This window comes from Solea solea, chromosome 17 (assembly GCF_958295425.1).
Source record: "Solea solea chromosome 17, fSolSol10.1, whole genome shotgun sequence".
Taxonomy (NCBI): Eukaryota; Metazoa; Chordata; class Actinopteri; order Pleuronectiformes; family Soleidae; genus Solea; species Solea solea.
The window spans coordinates 21,872,308-21,890,117 of NC_081150.1; the positions used below are offsets into that span (position 1 = coordinate 21,872,308).

General features: G+C 38.6%; 1 protein-coding gene across 1 annotated transcript; it reads left to right on the top strand.

Annotated features, from left to right (window-relative positions):
• Positions 1-15,261: 15,261 nt before the first annotated feature.
• LOC131444092 (uncharacterized) lies at positions 15,262-16,599 on the top strand. The gene is made up of 4 exons (XM_058614231.1): positions 15,262-15,335; positions 15,529-15,687; positions 15,821-15,913; positions 16,273-16,599. The coding sequence occupies exons 1-4, from the start codon at positions 15,297-15,299 to the stop codon at positions 16,597-16,599; spliced, it is 618 nt and encodes a 205-aa protein (XP_058470214.1). The 5' UTR covers positions 15,262-15,296.
• The last annotated feature ends 1,211 nt before the right edge of the window (positions 16,600-17,810 follow it).

A 17,810-nucleotide genomic window follows, 5' to 3' on the forward strand; every position in this document is an offset into this window, starting at 1 on the left:
AAAAGAATAATTATGTAACGTATGATGAAAATATGTATTCTGTGGATAATGGGGGCGGGACTAGATAAGCTTTGGCTTCTCCCGCTTTCCCTTTCGGTTATGTGTATTGTGTGAACTACACTACGACGATGTGTGATGAGTGATCTAACTGACATGACCGAAATAAATAAATAAATCTAAATAATATACTGCCTTTTTACATAAAATAATGCCATTAAAACCAACTAATAACGGCACATTTCTGTTAATTTTAGCATTATTATTCATATTACAATGTTAATTTACCAATTTACCATCTTCATAGGTAATGTCATAGTTTTAAAACATAAAATGTTTGTAATTAAACGTTAAAAACAACGTAAAATAATTAAATATAGATGTGATGTTATCTAAAATTAACAGTAAATTATTGCAGTTGTAAACCAAATATCTAGTTTTTCAACATGTTTTGAAAGATGAATCACATTATTTTGTGTGTCATATACTATTATATTACATCAAATATAAATTATTATACAACCTCTTTCCATAAAATAATGTCATTAAAACCAACTAATAACAGCACATTTCTGTAAATGTAAGCGTTCATATTAGTAATAGCAGGTTAATTTACAATTTTTCTAGGTAATTTAATTGTTTTAACAATTAAATTAAATTTAATAAACTTGATGTTGTTTCTTGATCAGGTTATGGGTGCCTTAGATTCTGTAAATTGGTTACTCAACTGTTATCAGGTGAGTATTGTTTTTTAAGTTGAAAGCTCCAATTAACGCTGCGTTTCTGTGTGTATCTGCGTTATTACCTCGTTTATGAAACCCTAAAGTTTCAGAACAAACAGTTCAGCCACTGTTGAGAAAATAGGGTTTTATTGTTTTCCTGGGCTCTGCGAAGCGGATCGGCACTTCCGTATGTTGATGATGTCATCAGTAAACCTCACCACTCCTCTCACCACCGTAGCGCCTCCTGGTGCGGGCACTAGTCCGGGCACATCCTGTTGCGTACATTCAACCGCAGAACAAGAAGAACTACTCTCGTTGTAGCTGCTGAGATGCAGAGCCTCCACCGTGCCAGAGGGGGAGCTGTGTATCTGAGAGCTGGCCTACCAATTACGTCACTTCCAGGTACCTGGCCAATCACAGGACAGTGGAAAAGCTCTCGTTGGCTGGCCAATCACAACACAGTCCACGTTCTGGGGGTGTGGTTTTGGTCTGAAACAGCGCGGCTGACGAGAGCGACAGTGAGGAGATATTTTGATCGGCTCGTTTGCAGCAACTAGGAGGTTTTTAACCATGAAAACAAGTTAATATATGTAAGTAGACCTCCATAACTAACATATATGTGACCATGAAGACAAGTTAATATATGTAAGCAGACCTCGATAACTAACATATATGTGACCATGAAAACAAGTTAATATATGTAAGTAGACCTATATAACTAACATATATGTGACCATGAAAACAAGTTAATATATGTAAGTAGACCTCCATAACTAACATATATGTGACCATGAAAACAAGTTAATATATGTAAGTAGACCTCCATAACTAACATATACGTGACCAGGAAAACAAGTTAATATATGTAAGTAGACCTCCATAACTAACATATACGTGACCATGAAAACAAGTTAATATATGTAAGTAGACCTCCATAACTAACATATATGTGACCATGAAAACAAGTTAATATATGTAAGTAGACCTCCATAACTAACATATATGTGACCATGAAAACAAGTTAATATATGTCAGTAGACCTCCATAACTAACATATACGTGACCATGAAAACAAGTTAATATATGTAAGTAGACCTCCATAACTAACATATACGTGACCATGAAAACAAGTTAATATATGTAAGTAGACCTCCATAACTAACATATATGTGACCATGAAAACAAGTTAATATATGTAAGTAGACCTCCATAACTAACATATATATGTGACCATGAAAACAAGTTAATATATGTAAGTAGACCTCCATAACTAACATATATGTGACCATGAAAACAAATTAATATATGTAAGTAGACCTCCATAACTAACATATACGTGACCATGAAAACAAGTTAATATATGTCAGTAGACCTCCATAACTAACATATACGTGACCATGAAAACAAGTTAATATATGTAAGTAGACCTCCATAACTAACATATATGTGACCATGAAAACAAGTTAATATATGTCAGTAGACCTCCATAACTAACATATATGTGACCATGAAAACAAGTTAATATATGTAAGTAGACCTCCATAACTAACATATACGTGACCATGAAAACAAGTTAATATATGTAAGTAGACCTCCATAACTAACATATATGTGACCATGAAAACAAGTTAATATATGTAAGTAGACCTCCATAACTAACATATATGTGACCATGAAAACAAGTTAATATATGTAAGTAGACCTCCATAACTAACATATATGTGACCATGAAAACAAGTTAATATATGTCAGTAGACCTCCATAACTAACATATACGTGACCATGAAAACAAGTTAATATATGTAAGTAGACCTCCATAACTAACATATACGTGACCATGAAAACAAGTTAATATATGTAAGTAGACCTCCATAACTAACATATACGTGACCATGAAAACAAGTAAATATATGTAAGTAGACCTCCATAACTAACATATACGTGACCATGAAAACAAGTTAATATATGCAAGTAGACCTCCATAACTCACATATATGTGACCATGAAAACAAGTTAATATATGTAAGTAGACCTCCATAACTAACATATATGTGACCATGAAAACAAGTTAATATATGTAAGTAGACCTCCATAACTAACATATATGTGACCCTGAAAACAAGTTAATATATGTAAGTAGACCTCCATAACTAACATATACGTGACCATGAAAACAAGTTAATATATGTAAGTAGACCTCCATAACTAACATATACGTGACCATGAAAACAAGTTAATATATGTAAGTAGACCTCCATAACTAACATATATGTGACCATGAAAACAAGTTAATATATGTAAGTAGACCTCCATAACAAAATATATGTGACCATAAAAACAAGTTAATATATGTAAGTAGACCTCCATAACTAACATATATGTGACCATGAAAACAAGTTAATATCTGTAAGTCGACCTCCATAACTAACATATATGTATATTACTGCCCAGCTGTACTGCTATTTACTGTGCTCTTTTACTGTGCTCTTTTTCATCTTTTAAAAAAAAAAAAAAAAAACCATTTATATACTTGTTTTTTTTTTTTTTTTTTTAAATGTTGTATGCTTGTTACGCACCAATGACACCAGAACAAATTCCTTGTATGTGCAAATCATACTTGGCAAAAGTAAGTAGACCTCCATAACTAACATATATGTGTGATACAAGCATTCCATGTCACCTTTAAATATTCAGGAAATCAATGTAAAAAATGAAAGAAAATTTTTTTTTACAATAAACAGTAAATTGTTGCAATTGTACACCCAATATGTAGTTTCTTTTTTTTGACATGTTTTTAAAGATTAATCAAATTATGTTGTATACTGTTATGTTACATCTAATATAAAATGACATGAAGCTAATTAAGAAAGTAATAGATGGAATCGTTTCACCTCTAGCATATATCTGCAACCTGTCATTTCAAACAGGGACATTGGATCATTTTGTGACTTTTGGGACGTTGAACATGCCAGGCAACAAGTCGAGACTGTCCCTCACGACGGAATATTATGGACACATGTACAGACACACATGGAGTCTGATTGACTGTCTAGAGCTAGACTACATCTCTGAGTGCTATCTGATGCTGAAACATGTTTTGTCAAAATGTCATAAGAAAAGAATAATTATGTAACGTATGATGAAAATATGTATTCTGTGGATAATGGGGGCGGGACTAGATAAGCTTTGGCTTCTCCCGCTTTCCCTTTCGGTTATGTGTATTGTGTGAACTACACTACGACGATGTGTGATGAGTGATCTAACTGACATGACCGAAATAAATAAATAAATCTAAATAATATACTGCCTTTTTACATAAAATAATGCCATTAAAACCAACTAATAACGGCACATTTCTGTTAATTTTAGCATTATTATTCATATTACAATGTTAATTTACCAATTTACCATCTTCATAGGTAATGTCATAGTTTTAAAACATAAAATGTTTGTAATTAAACGTTAAAAACAACGTAAAATAATTAAATATACATGTGATGTTATCTAAAATTAACAGTAAATTATTGCAGTTGTAAACCAAATATCTAGTTTTTCAACATGTTTTGAAAGATGAATCACATTATTTTGTGTGTCATATACTATTATATTACATCAAATATAAATTATTATACAACCTCTTTCCATAAAATAATGTCATTAAAACCAACTAATAACAGCACATTTCTGTAAATGTAAGCGTTCATATTAGTAATAGCAGGTTAATTTACAATTTTTCTAGGTAATTTAATTGTTTTAACAATTAAATTAAATTTAATAAAATTAAATGTTAAAAACAACTTGAAAATAAGGTAAAATCTTGTTAAAATTACAACTACAAACTGTATTTTAATTATAGAAAATAACCGTATTTTTTATGAGAAAGTCATTTTCTGTTATTTCACGGTATTTTTTTGGCGCCCCAGCTGCCGGAAAATTACTGTTTTTTTAGGATTTTTTTTTTTACAGTGTATAACCACCTTGTCCTCTTTCTCCCACACTTCCACCACTATATACTCCTGATCCTCCCCCTTTTCCAGCACCCTATATGGAATACCTTGCTTAATGAATGTGGCACCCCCCCCCCCCCCCCCCCCCACCCATGTACCACAAAGTCTAACCTTGGTTTTAGCCATGGTTAGACTGGTTAGACTGGTTAGACAAAGTACAAATACTTTGTTACTTTACTCAAGTTCAGTTCAATTCAATTTTATTTGTACTGCGCCAAATCATAACATCCATTATCTCAAGGCTCTGTACAAAGACATCATGGAGAAATCTGTGACAGAACCAGACTCACAGACGTGCAGCAGCTGCCTCGACCGGTTGGGGTGAAAGAGGAGAGGAGGGGGAGAGACAAGGGGGGAGAGGTAGAGACAAGGAGCAGATACACAACAACTGTATCACGTTCTAAGTTTATACAGGACACTTAGAGTCAGAGATGTGTGATGATGACATGTTCATAGGACTATGATGTCATTTATATAAGCAGCAGCAGAGACTGTTGATACAAGTTATACTGATAAGCACTTTTAATGATGGCATCATTTTAATAATGGTGATGATCTATTCACACCATATTCATATATATTCATATTCACACCCTGAGTGTGAGAGAGTGCAGTCCAGGTCTACAGCAGCATAACCAAGAGCTGCTCCAGGTTTATCTATTTAAATATTCATATTTCATTGCTCTTATGACTTCTCATGTGTGACATGTCAGGTGTCAGCCTCTTTTCACAGCTGTTATATTTAGTGTTAGTCCAGTTTAGTTCTAGTTATTTTAATCACAGAACAGGAAGTGCTGCAGGAAACGGCTTGAATTAAAAAACAGAGGAAGAAAAGAAAAGTGGCAGCAGTGACCTGTTCTACGGAAGCATTTTTAATCTGGTCCAAGGATGAGGATGAAGATTTGACGTGAGTCATGGCGTCCGTGTGGGCGCCAGAGGAAATGAAAGACACTTATGGTGGAAGAAAGTATTTAAAAAAACAAAAAACGCAGCATCCAAGACAAGAATGTTTTTTTTGCATGAAATAACTCAAAAAAAGTTACTTGAGAAAGTTTCTGTATGTTGTTATTAACCGTTTAGGTCGGTATAATACATGATGTATTTGTTTGTGTTTCCATTAGCAACAGTACCAAAATTACCAGCCCCAAGTTTGTCCAACAGTGAGATAAAGACGTGAAAATGTTCTGGAGATATCGTAGACTAAAACTGACGTAGTTTATATCAGGTTTTCCAACAGTGTGTCATGTGACAAATACCATGACATCAAACACTGTTATTTCATGTTGTGTCATTATATATGTATTTATATATATGTCAGTGAATTGTGAAACCCTTAGATAAACAAAACGTTCAGGTTTTTGTGACTTATAAAGACCAAGCAGGGATAGAGTCAGAAATTGCAACTTTGCTTCTGTTATATACGTCTGAAATATCTACATAATAATCATACATGTATATGCTCACTAATCAGGTAACCTGGTAAGAAATATCACATGTTCATACAACAAAAGTGAGCAAATGTGGTTAGTCTACTTATCATTGTGTTGGATTTATGAAGCAGTAAATGTTCAAGTGTAAAACAATCATGGGAACACTTTCTGCCTTTCTTGCTTTTGATGAAAAGGCAAACAAGGCCCAGGATGGGCTATGAGCAACACAGATCTGTGCTGCAGGTCATGCAGTACACAAGACATGTTTGTTATGTTACAAACAAACAAACAACATTTACATGACAAATTACACTGTGCACCAGGGGATTCCTTTACAATGATTTTAAAAAACATTCCAAAACATTTTAACAAAATGCTGAAGATTTTGTGGCCCAAGTAGCACCAAGTACCATCTCTCTGAAAACGTGGTAAGAACCAATCATCTTATTCACTTACTGAAATAAATGATGGCTATTCATCTTCCTTTTTAATGCTGTGATTCAGTTATGAATGTAGTATGTGATAGCAGACCAGTCTCTGCAACCTGCAATCTCTCCACTGTGTGTTGAAGCTATACATTACATTACATTACATGTCATTTAGCAGACACTGTTATCCAAAGCAACTTACAATAAGTGCATTTAAACATTTGGGTACAAATAAGAGCTAGAAGTAAGTAAGAGCTACAAGTAAGCCAAACTATGAAGTGCTAGTCATAAGTGCGATGTATAAGCAAGTTTTTTTTTGTTTTTTTGTTTTTTTGTCGTCGGAGGAAATGTGTTTTTAGTCGGTGGCGGGAGATGTGGAGGCTTTCCGCTGTCTGGATGTTGATGGGGAGCTCGTTCCACCATTTGGGAGCTAGGACAGTGAACAGTCTTGAGTTCTGGGAATGCCTCTGCGATCCTCTCAGTGAGGGTTCAGCAAGCCGGTTTGCCGATGCAGAGCGGAGTGGGTGGGCTGGGATGTAGGTTTTGATCATGTCCTGGATGTAGGCTGGACCGGATCCGTTTGTAGCATGGAATGCAAGCACTAGAGTCTTGAAGCGGATGCGAGCAGCTACAGGAAGCCAGTGAAGGGAGCGTAGGAGCGATGTAGTGTGGGAGAATTTTGGTAAGTTGAAGACCAATCGAGCTGCTGCATTCTGGATGAGTAGTCTAGCTCTAAACAGTCAATCAGACTCCATGGGTGTCTGTAAATGTGTCCATAATATTCTGCCGTGCGTGACAGTCTCGACTTGTTGCCTGGCATGTTCAACTTCCCAAAAGTCACAGAATTATCCAATCAATAGAGGTCAATTCATCAGGTTAACTATTAACTTGGATGGTGTGATAGCCCGTTTCGCTTTTTGTTTTTTTTCCCTTTAGTCATCCATCTCATCTGTAGCCTTCGCCTCGCTTTGCTTCTCCATTCTTTTCACATGCTCTAGGGTTGTAGAGACGTCGGAGCGCAGCCCAACCATGGCCCTCTTTGTTAGTGCGCTTTCCACCTTCACATTGATCAGCTCATTGCCGATCTTTCTCAGTTTCTGATATTGCAGGAACATACCACATCCCAAGGAGAGCATTCCTATCGTCATGAATGTGAATATGTACACATTCTCGACATCCTCTACATCCAGTGCGGCAAGGCACACGACTTTCCACTTATCCCATCCGTCCCGAATGTAGCCAGCCATGAAGGTGCCAACTGGGCAACTAGGTTCACCAGAACCTGCGCTTCTTGTTGAGAACACTCTGTCGATCGCATTCAGTGACCAGCTTAGCAGTTCCATCTTGGATTAATTGATTCTCCGTAGTGACTCGATTCACAGGTGCAGCTAAATACTTCTCATGTGTTGACATTTGTGCTTCTCAATGTCAGCTGTTGTTTGGGTACATTCGCTTCTTGTTTTTGTTTGGTTACATTTGCTTCCACTGCCGTTTCCACACAGTGTCTACAGATCTCTGTCTCTGACCTTTGTCATACTTTCCTCCTGGAGTTCTTACCCTTCTCTGCCTGAACCTCATGTTCCCTGAGATTGAGTTTCAGGTGATGGTCAGACATCCACTGAGAGATTTCGGTAAGACAAACGGAGATCCGTTCTGCTACATGTGTGTCGGAGCTGGGAAAAGAGAGAATGAGTTGGGTGTCATCGGCGTAGCTGTGATAGGAAAAACCATGAGAGAGAATAACAGAACCAAGAGAGTTGGTGTATAGAGAGAAGAGGAGAGGGCCCAAGACAGAACCCTGAGGGACCCCAGTAGCTAGAGGACAGGGTTCAGACACGGATCCTCTCCAGGTTACTCTTTATGTTCGGTTTTGAAGATAGGACGAGAGTAGGGTAAGTGCAGAGCCTGAGACACCTAGTTTTTGAAGGGAGGAAGTAAGGATCTGGTGGTTAACTGTGTCAAACGCTGCAGAAAGGTCCAAGAGGATGAGCACAGAGGAGAGAGAGGCAGCCCTGGCAGTGTGGAGTTGCTCAGTGACAGCAAGAAGTGCAGTTTCGGTCGAGTGACCTGCTTTAAAACCAGACTGAAAAGGATCAAGAAGGTTGTTCCGGTGAAGGTAGGAGAGTTGATTAAAGATAGCACGCTCCAGAGTTTTGGAGAGAAAAGGAAGAAGAGAGACAGGTCTGTAGTTATTTACTTCAGACGGGTCAAGGGTGGGTTTTTTAAGGAGGGGGGTCACTCTGGCCTTTTTAAGAGAGTCCGGAAAGCAACCAGATGATAGAGAGGTGTTAATGAGTTGGGTGATGAAAGGAAGAAGATCAGAGGCAATTGACTGAAGAAGGTGAGAAGGGATAGGGTCAAGGGGGCAGGAGGTGGGGCGGGCAGAGGTTATTAGAGAAAGAACTTGATCATGAGATAGAGGGGTAAAAGAGGATAGAGAAGGAGCTGAAATTGTGGTTGGTAGAGTGGTGAGATCAGAAGGGGGGGTTGAGAAAGAAGAGCGAATGTCATCTACTTTTTTTGTGAAGTAGTTGACAAAGTGAATTGGTAGAAGGAAGGAAAGAGGAGTGGGAGTGGGGGGGTCAAGGAGGTTAGAGAAGATCGAGAAAAGTTTTTTAGGGTTAGAGAAAGAGGATTGAATTTTAGTCTGATAGAAAGGCTGCAGAGATAGAGGCAGTGAAGGTGGAGAGAAGAGAATGATAGGAAAGCAGGTCGTATTTCCTTTCTGCTGCCCGTATCGTGGCTCTCTCAGCACGCACTGAGTCAGACAACCACGGGGCTGGGGAGGATTTACGAACCCGCCGTGAAGTAAGAGGACAGAGTCAGTCAAGAGAGGAGGACAGAGTAGAGAGGAAGGTGTCTGTGGCAGAGTTGGGATGCATGAGGGAGAAGGAGTCAGCTGAAGGAAGTGCCGATAGAACAGTTGAGGACAGAGAGGAGGGAGAGAGAGAGCGAATGTTATGACGGACAAGTTCAATATCTGATGAGATGAGATCATCAGATTGGGAGAGTGGGAGAGAGCAGGATATGAAGGAATGATCAGAGACATGAAGTGGAGTTACCTTGAGGTCGGAGGTGGAGCAGTTTCTTGTGAAGATGAGGTCAAGGTGGTTGCCAGCTTTGTGAGTTGGTGGAAAAGGAGCAAGTGAGAGAGAAAGAGAGGAGAGTAGAAGAAGTAGATCGGATGACTTCTCTGACTGGATGTTGAAGTCACCAAGAAGAACAAGTGGTGGGCCATTTTCTGGGATGTTTGAAAGGAGGACATCGAGTTCCTCCAAGAAGTGTCCCAATGGGCCTGGTGGGCCAATGGGCCTATACCCATAAATATGTCCTTGAAGACCTTTTCCAGAGGATTTTCTGAGATTCTTAGTTTCCTACAGCAAAGAATTGTGTCTGTGTTGAGAATATATTTATTTGACTCTGATTTTATAGAAAATGTGCAAGATAAAGTGGTAGAAGATGAATGAATGTATAAAGCGTGTTCAAATATTGGAGAGTGTGTGAGTGTGTCTACAAGTGACATATGAGTACTAGTGTGTTAAAAGTATGTTTAAGTACCAACACTGGCCACTAGTTGGCGGAATCAAAAATTTTAACACACACACACACACTCGATTCTTGAATATTGTGACATTTTAGGACTTTGGAGTTTTTAGTCTGGGAGCATGTTTGGAGGGTCCAGAACACCATATAATGGTCAGAGAAACGAGGACCTCTCAAATGTCCTCATATTTCTCAACGTACTGATATTGTTGGTGTGTTACACTGTAAATACAAATATCCTAAGAAATTAAAAGTAATGAGTTGGCCTTACTTAGTTTTTGTAAAATTGTTCTGGTAACTTAATAGAAACAATTCACTAGTAATTTTTGGTTCGAAAGATAAATTAAATTAATAATTTTGAGCTGTCTTCACTTGGAAAATTAAGTTTCAGAAGTAAAAAAAAAAAGTTTCAAACTCTGCACATGCACAGATTGACATTTATTCATTTCGCGCCTTTCAATTGCTTGTTAGCTGCTTTTGAGACTGGTGGAGGATTTATGAGACTTTGGACATCTTCGACGCACCTAAAAGGGGTCCCGTACTTTGCCCAGACAGGTGAGCAAATGTTTTAATTTTGAATGTGTTTGCTGTGTACTGTGAACATACTTAATGCAAGTTTTTCCGTGTCGGACACATCCACGCGTTTCTACAATCATGGAGGTCTGCGCACCACCGTCTTCGTTAACTTCACGGTCACTGGCGTTTCCATTTCACTCTGTTAAATGAAACTGACTTCACGCCCGGCGCCATTTCTCGTCGTAACAACTTGTGGTAGTAACGCATCGTTAGAACCAGCCCCGTGCTCACTGTTCCAGCGGACGGAGCAGTGGCAGCGATCAGCTCCGGTGACCGCGCCGCTGACGCGCCCGGTGGAAATCGGGGGGTAAGTATCGGCGGCGGTGCCAGAAAACCTGACGTGATTCATGACCAAATTATTAGGAACAATAACAACGTGTTAAAAGTAGTTTAATAACTCTTAAACTCTAATTCACGTGTTAATCACATTTATTAGTAACTCTATGAACAGATAGTGAAGTGTACGCAGGTGCATCACGGTCACCGCTCCACACCGTTATCTGCCCCTTGTCAAGATGGCGTGTCGCGACGTTAACTCGGATGGAGTCTGCTTTTTTTCATGAAAACAGGTAGCGACGTTATAAGTCGAAGCCCCTCTCTCTGTAGTAACTTCGTGACGTCATACCTATCAGACGGAGGCTGATTTTCGCACTGCTGCAAAATATCTCTCTCTCTCTCTCAGTTACAATGTTTATTGCTGTCTGTTACTGCTGCTGATAAAAAAAATAATAATAACATACTAAAATAATACTTGTGTATGACAAATAATGTTTCCTGCTATTCTGAATGAGATAAAAAACAACTTTATTACTTTACTGTAATATAGTATGAAGTTATGTTCTTCGTGATGTTTAATGCTAAAATTATTTTCTTTTTCAGATTTGTCGAGCACATAAGACCTTCCAATGCAGTGGACCTGTAAGTATTGTGCATTTTGTGCAGAAAAAAGAGGCCACTTGTTAAAGCATTACCGCCTAAAACATGGATGCCACACTCGATCATCGTCAATCCCATGCCTTCATAAAGAATGCATTTGTACATTCAAATCTTTTAATGCGCTGAAGGTACACTTGTCAACCTGGCACAGTCAAAAGGATCTAGGCAAAGTTAGTAAAATTGCATTTCATTGTCAACTGTGTGACTTTTTGGAACCTTGCACTGAGGCTGACTTTTTCACCCATTTGCGAAGACATTTGAAACTGAAGCAAAAGGTTTCTTGTCCATATCAAGGCTGTCACTTTCAGAGCAATGTATACTCGACCTTTAATGCACACAAAAGCAAAGAGCATCCACCACTAAATAACATGGCATTCAAACCTGAAGTTGTTTCAGGAAATGTATTTGAAGAACCCCTCCCTAACCTGAATGTTGAAACTGAGAATAATGTCGCTGAAGTTGAGGATGTTGAGAATGATGATATTGAATTTGGTGAAATGGAAGATGTGGCAAGTCAGTTGGAATGTAATGTAGCAGCTCTTTTTCTTAAAATGTCCTCGATTCTCAACATCTCAGAAATCGCATTGCAAGAGGTTATAGAACAGATCAACCAAATTTATTTGCTTTCTCGGCCATTGTTGCATTCCTCAATTCGTGAAATACTGAATAACCACTGTGGAAATGCAGATGACTCATTAGTGAATGAGATCATAAAAACAGTCACTGAGAATAATGTATTTCTAAAATGCACATCTACTGGGGGATCATTGTCAACTGCCACTAAGCGAACATCTTATGTTTTGAGAGAATTCCCTCTGGTAATGCCTGTTGAGTTTGTCCTAAGGAATGACCAGCAAACAGTTGTTTACGTCCCCATTCTTAAAATGCTGCAGACATTGCTAAGCAACAGAGACATTTTGGATAAGGCCATGTCAACTGAAACAAATCTGTTAAAGGGATACAAATCTTACAGGGATGGTTCCCATTTTAAAGAAAATTCCCTCTTGACAGACGGAGGGTTCAAGATTGCTCTGTTCTTGTACATAGATGATTTCGAGGTGGCTAACCCCTTGGGAACCTCCAGAAATAAGCACAAGTTATGCGCCATCTATTGGGTACTTGGTAATCTGCATACCAAATTTCGCTCCTCCCTTCATTCGATCCAGCTTGCTCTGCTTTGCAAGGTAAACAATATAAAAAAACATGGTTTTGGGGAAATTCTTCATCCTCTCATCCAGGACCTTGTTACTCTTGAGCAGCATGGGGTGTATGTTGAACATCTTGCAGAGAGCATTAAAGGGACAGTATTGTTTGTTGCAGCAGACAATTTAGCAGCTCATTCTTTAGGAGGGTTCTTTGAAAGCTTCTCTGTGAGTCAAATGTCCCGATTTTGTATGGCAAAGCGAGAAGAAATACAATACAAGGAAGTACGGACAGGCTCATTTCAGCCAAGAACAAAAGAGAATCATGATAAACATGTACAAGATGTGTTAGAAGATTCTAGTATGGCTCAAGAATATGGTGTGAAGAGAAGTTGCCCACTGAGTGAAGGTCTGGAACATTTTCACGTTGTTGGTGGTTACCCACCAGACATTTTGCATGATCTTCTGGAGGGTGTTTTTCCCACTGAACTGGCGTTGTGCTTGAAGGCACTGATATCAAAAGGATACTTTTCACTGGAGTCTCTGAATGTAGCTATTAAACAGTTTCCATATACATTTTCAGACAAAACAAACCAACCTCAGCTCATTCCAAAGACCTTTTTTTCAAAGGGAACAATTGGTGGAAATGCTCATGAAAATTGGACTCTCATTCGGCTTCTGCCACTACTGATTGGTCATCACATTCCTGATGGGGATAAAACTTGGGAGGTTTTAATGACCTTGAAAGATGTGGTGGAATTATCAATGTCTGCAAGTTTCACAGATGAGTCTGTGTACTTTCTTGATAGCAAAATTGCAGAACATAGATATTTATTCCAGAAAGTTTTCCACGACAAAAAACTGCGACCAAAGCACCACTACATCGAGCACTATCCTGAGTTAATTCAAACATTCGGTCCATTATCCGATGTTTGGACGATGCGATTTGAAGGGAAACACAAGTTTTTCAAAAAAACTGTGCGTCAAGCTCATAATTTTAAGAACATCCCACTTACTTTAGCTATCCGACACCAGAAAATGGTTGCATTCCATTTGGCTTCCACATCTTTTTACAAGCCATCTGTTGAAATCAACAAACTCAAGTCTATAATGGTTGCTACATTCCCTGAAAATGTCCAGAATGCTCTCTATCAAAGGATTGGTCAACAGAAGACAGTGCTTGCAGCGTCTTCTGTCTGTGTAGATGGCATTAAGTACAGTGCAGATATGGTCATCTCAGTTGGATCTTGTTCTGGGCTCCCAGATTTCAGACAAATAGAAAAGATTGTTGTGATCAATACGGACATAATATTTATCTCCAGACATATGACATCGTGGTATAATGAGCATCTTAGGGTTTATGAGCTCTGTAGCAGCTATTTGTCCACATGCTCTGTCACCCAGTTGCCTGAAATGAATGATGTTTTACCCTTGTCTCTTTACAGAGTGAGAGGAAAACAGCTTGTTACACTTAAACGGTACATATTGTGCTGAGTGATGCAAATACCATGATGGAATCTCAAATGTTTTTTTTTTTGTTTTCATCAGGCTGAGTTATCAAATGGATCAAAGATTGTTGCTCAGAGTCATCATCAATGAAGACGATATAAGGAAACTATCTCTAAACAAGAGACCAAATTCCATTGATGACTTAAAAGGGCAACTAATTGACAAGTTATCGCTGCAAAATGACTTCAACTTGCAGTTCGAGGATCAAGACTTCAACAATGCCCTCTGCAATTTGACCGATATAAATGATTTGCCTGAAAGAGCAACATTGAAAATCATCCCTCTTGTGACGCTCCAGTTCACAGCCCTGTCATCTCCTGCCACAACATCAGACACTGAGGTGAGCTCAGCAGACACTGAGATCCTGTCCAGTGCTGGAACATCACCATCACAAAGAAAACATCAATGGCCGGAGTTCTTTGACATACCTAATTTCTCTGTTGATGTTGCGTACAGACTGAGACAGGCAGATCTTGCCTTTATGAAAGATCGAACCCATGTGACTCTCCCACGAGATATGAAGCATGATATTCTTGAAAAACTTGCTGAGGCAATGTACAGTTTTAAGGCATATCCTAAAGATGATGACTTCAGCAGTGTTGCAAAAGCACTGATTAGTAAACATCCCAGCCTCACGGAGCCTGGTTCTCAGCCAGGATGGTATGGCTGGAAGAACAGCCTTAAATTTAAGATGGCCAACTATCGCACAAAGCTACGAAAAGCTGGATGGGAGGATGTCGCAGTCAATGGGGGGAAAAGAAGCAAAAGCAACCCAGCAGGAGAAGCATCAAGCAAGAATATCAAAAGGCCAAAAAGAGGTGAAACAAACTATTTGCCAAATATACCAGAGGGACATGATGGAGCTAGTCTTGAAATCTCCAGAAATGTTTTAGTGGAGGAAATGAAGAAAAGGAAACCCAATTGTGTGCTAATTTCACAACTGATGGACCAAACATTACCACTGCGGAGACAGGAGGTAGTGAAAAGTGAACCTGCTGTAAAGAACATGGTTGAACGATGGCCAGCACTCTTCACAGAGAGACAGGTATGTTGATGAGAAACAATTTTTTGATTGTTCTGATTTGGATTTAAATAGTATGATAGTTTAACAAGGTATACTGTACGTGCAGAGTGTGTTTGTGTTTTAAGAAAAATTATTAATTGGCATGGCTGAAAATAACCATATCTATCTTCTTAATGTGCTGTCGTCTTTCTCCTGTGACTTTCTGCTTTTTCAGGTGTATGCTGAATTCAATAGAATTGCCAGTAAGAATCTTGAGGGAGACTTCTTTGAGGCTCTGGACCAGTACGTGCCACGTGCCATCAACCTCTTCAAGTCAAAAAGAGGAACTCTTGGACAGAAACTGACAGAGATAATGCAGCACATAACCAGTGTGGTAAATAATTTTATAAATTTAAGTCTTTATCAAGTAAGATGGTTTATTATCTCAGATGTTACAACTTTTTTGTGTCTCTTCCTTGTGTATGTGCCCCTGAAATTTGTCAAATAACAAATCGTCTCTGTTTTAGACACCAGATGTGATTGCACTGCGCTCTGTGGTCCTGAAAGGCATTCCCATTGTACTCGGGGATGATTCTGAAGAATTCTTCAAAACATGCTTCGTAAGTTCTTGCACACAAAATAGAACATTCTTACTGCTTCGAAGATTGTGTATGGAGAGTTGTATTTTATGCTCCACTTCCTACACACTTAAAATATTGTAAATTAATATTAAGAGAAGCCACTGGAATCAAAAAGCTTTTCCTTTACAAATTTAAATGTATCACCTAACATTATTAATTGATTTAAAATCCCAGCAGTTGATCATAAAAGTCTTTATTAAGTAATATTTGTTGTTTTGGTTTATTCTGCCATGACCTTCCTACAGTGCTTTGAATGTGCACACTCTTACTCAAGCATATGTTTTAATAAGGAGAGGAGCATCAAGTGTTTTTTCTGAAGAAACTGATCTAATTTGCAGGATACAACGAGAGATGAGACCCTAGCATCCATCACAGTTGGTGTGCTGACTGTCCTGAGTGAAGACAGCCCTCACTCCGGTCCAAGCTCAATGGACTGCCAGCCCATCTCCACTGCCATCGTCCTTGAGGGAGGTATTGTCATGGACAACGTTAAAGACTTGCCTCATGCAGTTTGCCTGATGTTTGGTCTCACATATGCCTTGCATTTGGTTTATCCAAAATGCATGGCAAATACACTCCGATTTATTCAAGCTGTGATGCTTGGTTTGGGAAACAAAGTCCTACCACCAAAACTGCTTTCCCTCAAAAACAGTTTGTTGGTTTAATCAAATTAAGTGCTGTCACTCATCATTGAGAATGTGTTAAACTGTGCAGTCAAAATTGTATTGTTCATTGTGTTAAAAGAGTTGTTATTGATCATTATCTTGCGTGAGCAAGTTTTTGTACTTTTGTAAACTGGATTACTTGCTGTTCCTCTTATTGGTAGTCTGCAGTTCACACAGTCGCCTTCAGACAGTATTTATTTATATACAAATAGTATTTATTTATGCAATGCAGACATGGACCGCGCAAGGAATGTTTTTTTGATTTTTTTACTATTCTGTTGGTTAAATGTGTGTTGTAGCCCACGCAAAAAAAAAATTTTCTCAGGTGTCATTCAAATGCACTTAGATGGGATATCAGCCATATTGCCTTGGCTCTGTCAATGTTCCCTGTCTTTCAGATTTTTTTATTAAAAAACTTTTTTTGTACTGAAAAAGCACTTGAACTAATTTTATTTTATTTTTAGAAGTTTGTTACTGCTGCAATGAAAATATTGGCACTTTTGATTTTAGTTGGTCATGTCTTGACTTAATAAATGTCAGCTGAATCCACACATTGTTGTCAATGGATTGTTTCTAGGGGTATATACACTCCGCTGTGTATTCAGTAATTAAAAAGTTAATTTAAAATAATTGATATATTTAAGTTAATAATAAATTAGAAGTACACGAGGCAGCAGAGGACCAGCAGCTCCTGTGTCCCCGCAGCTAAAATCACTGGTTTTCTCTATGGGCTTTGGTGTGGGAGAGTGAGTGGATGGAGCTGTTAATCTATGACCTAAAAGAGCGTAGACTTAATCTGACATAGATTGTATTAGGTGTCAGTACCTCGTCATCAACACAACAAAGTAGATTAAAGTGATATGATGTGGTTTTTATTGATGTTGAAAATGTCATTCTTCATTAAGCCACAGAAACAGAAACCACAGACACTGATGATGTTTGGAAAGTGCAAAAACCCTCTGAGTGTCATGAGTTTCCTGTCACTGTGGACACGTTCTTCGCTGTCGTTCACAGAGCAGCAGGAGGACAGAGGTCATCCTGAGGTCACGCACACTCAGTTTCACCTGCATCACAGCAGAAACCACACTTCCTCATTCATGGCATAATCTGCTCATGTGTGTTTCATTTTCCATGTGTGTGTGTGTGTGCGTAACTCTGAGTGTTGTTCTGCTCACACACAGCAGGGGGCACTGTTGTCAGGCAGCATGAAG

What these genes read in the sequence shown, in the direction of transcription:
- LOC131444092 (XM_058614231.1), top strand. Translation starts at nt 15,297, where the DNA reads ATGGTTGAACGATGGCCAGCACTCTTCACAGAGAGACAG. An exon ending in CACTCTTCACAGAGAGACAG is followed by an intron (nt 15,336 to 15,528) that starts GTATGTTGATGA and finishes CTGCTTTTTCAG; the next exon opens with GTGTATGCTGAATTCAATAG. An exon ending in AATTCTTCAAAACATGCTTC is followed by an intron (nt 15,914 to 16,272) that starts GTAAGTTCTTGC and finishes TCTAATTTGCAG; the next exon opens with GATACAACGAGAGATGAGAC.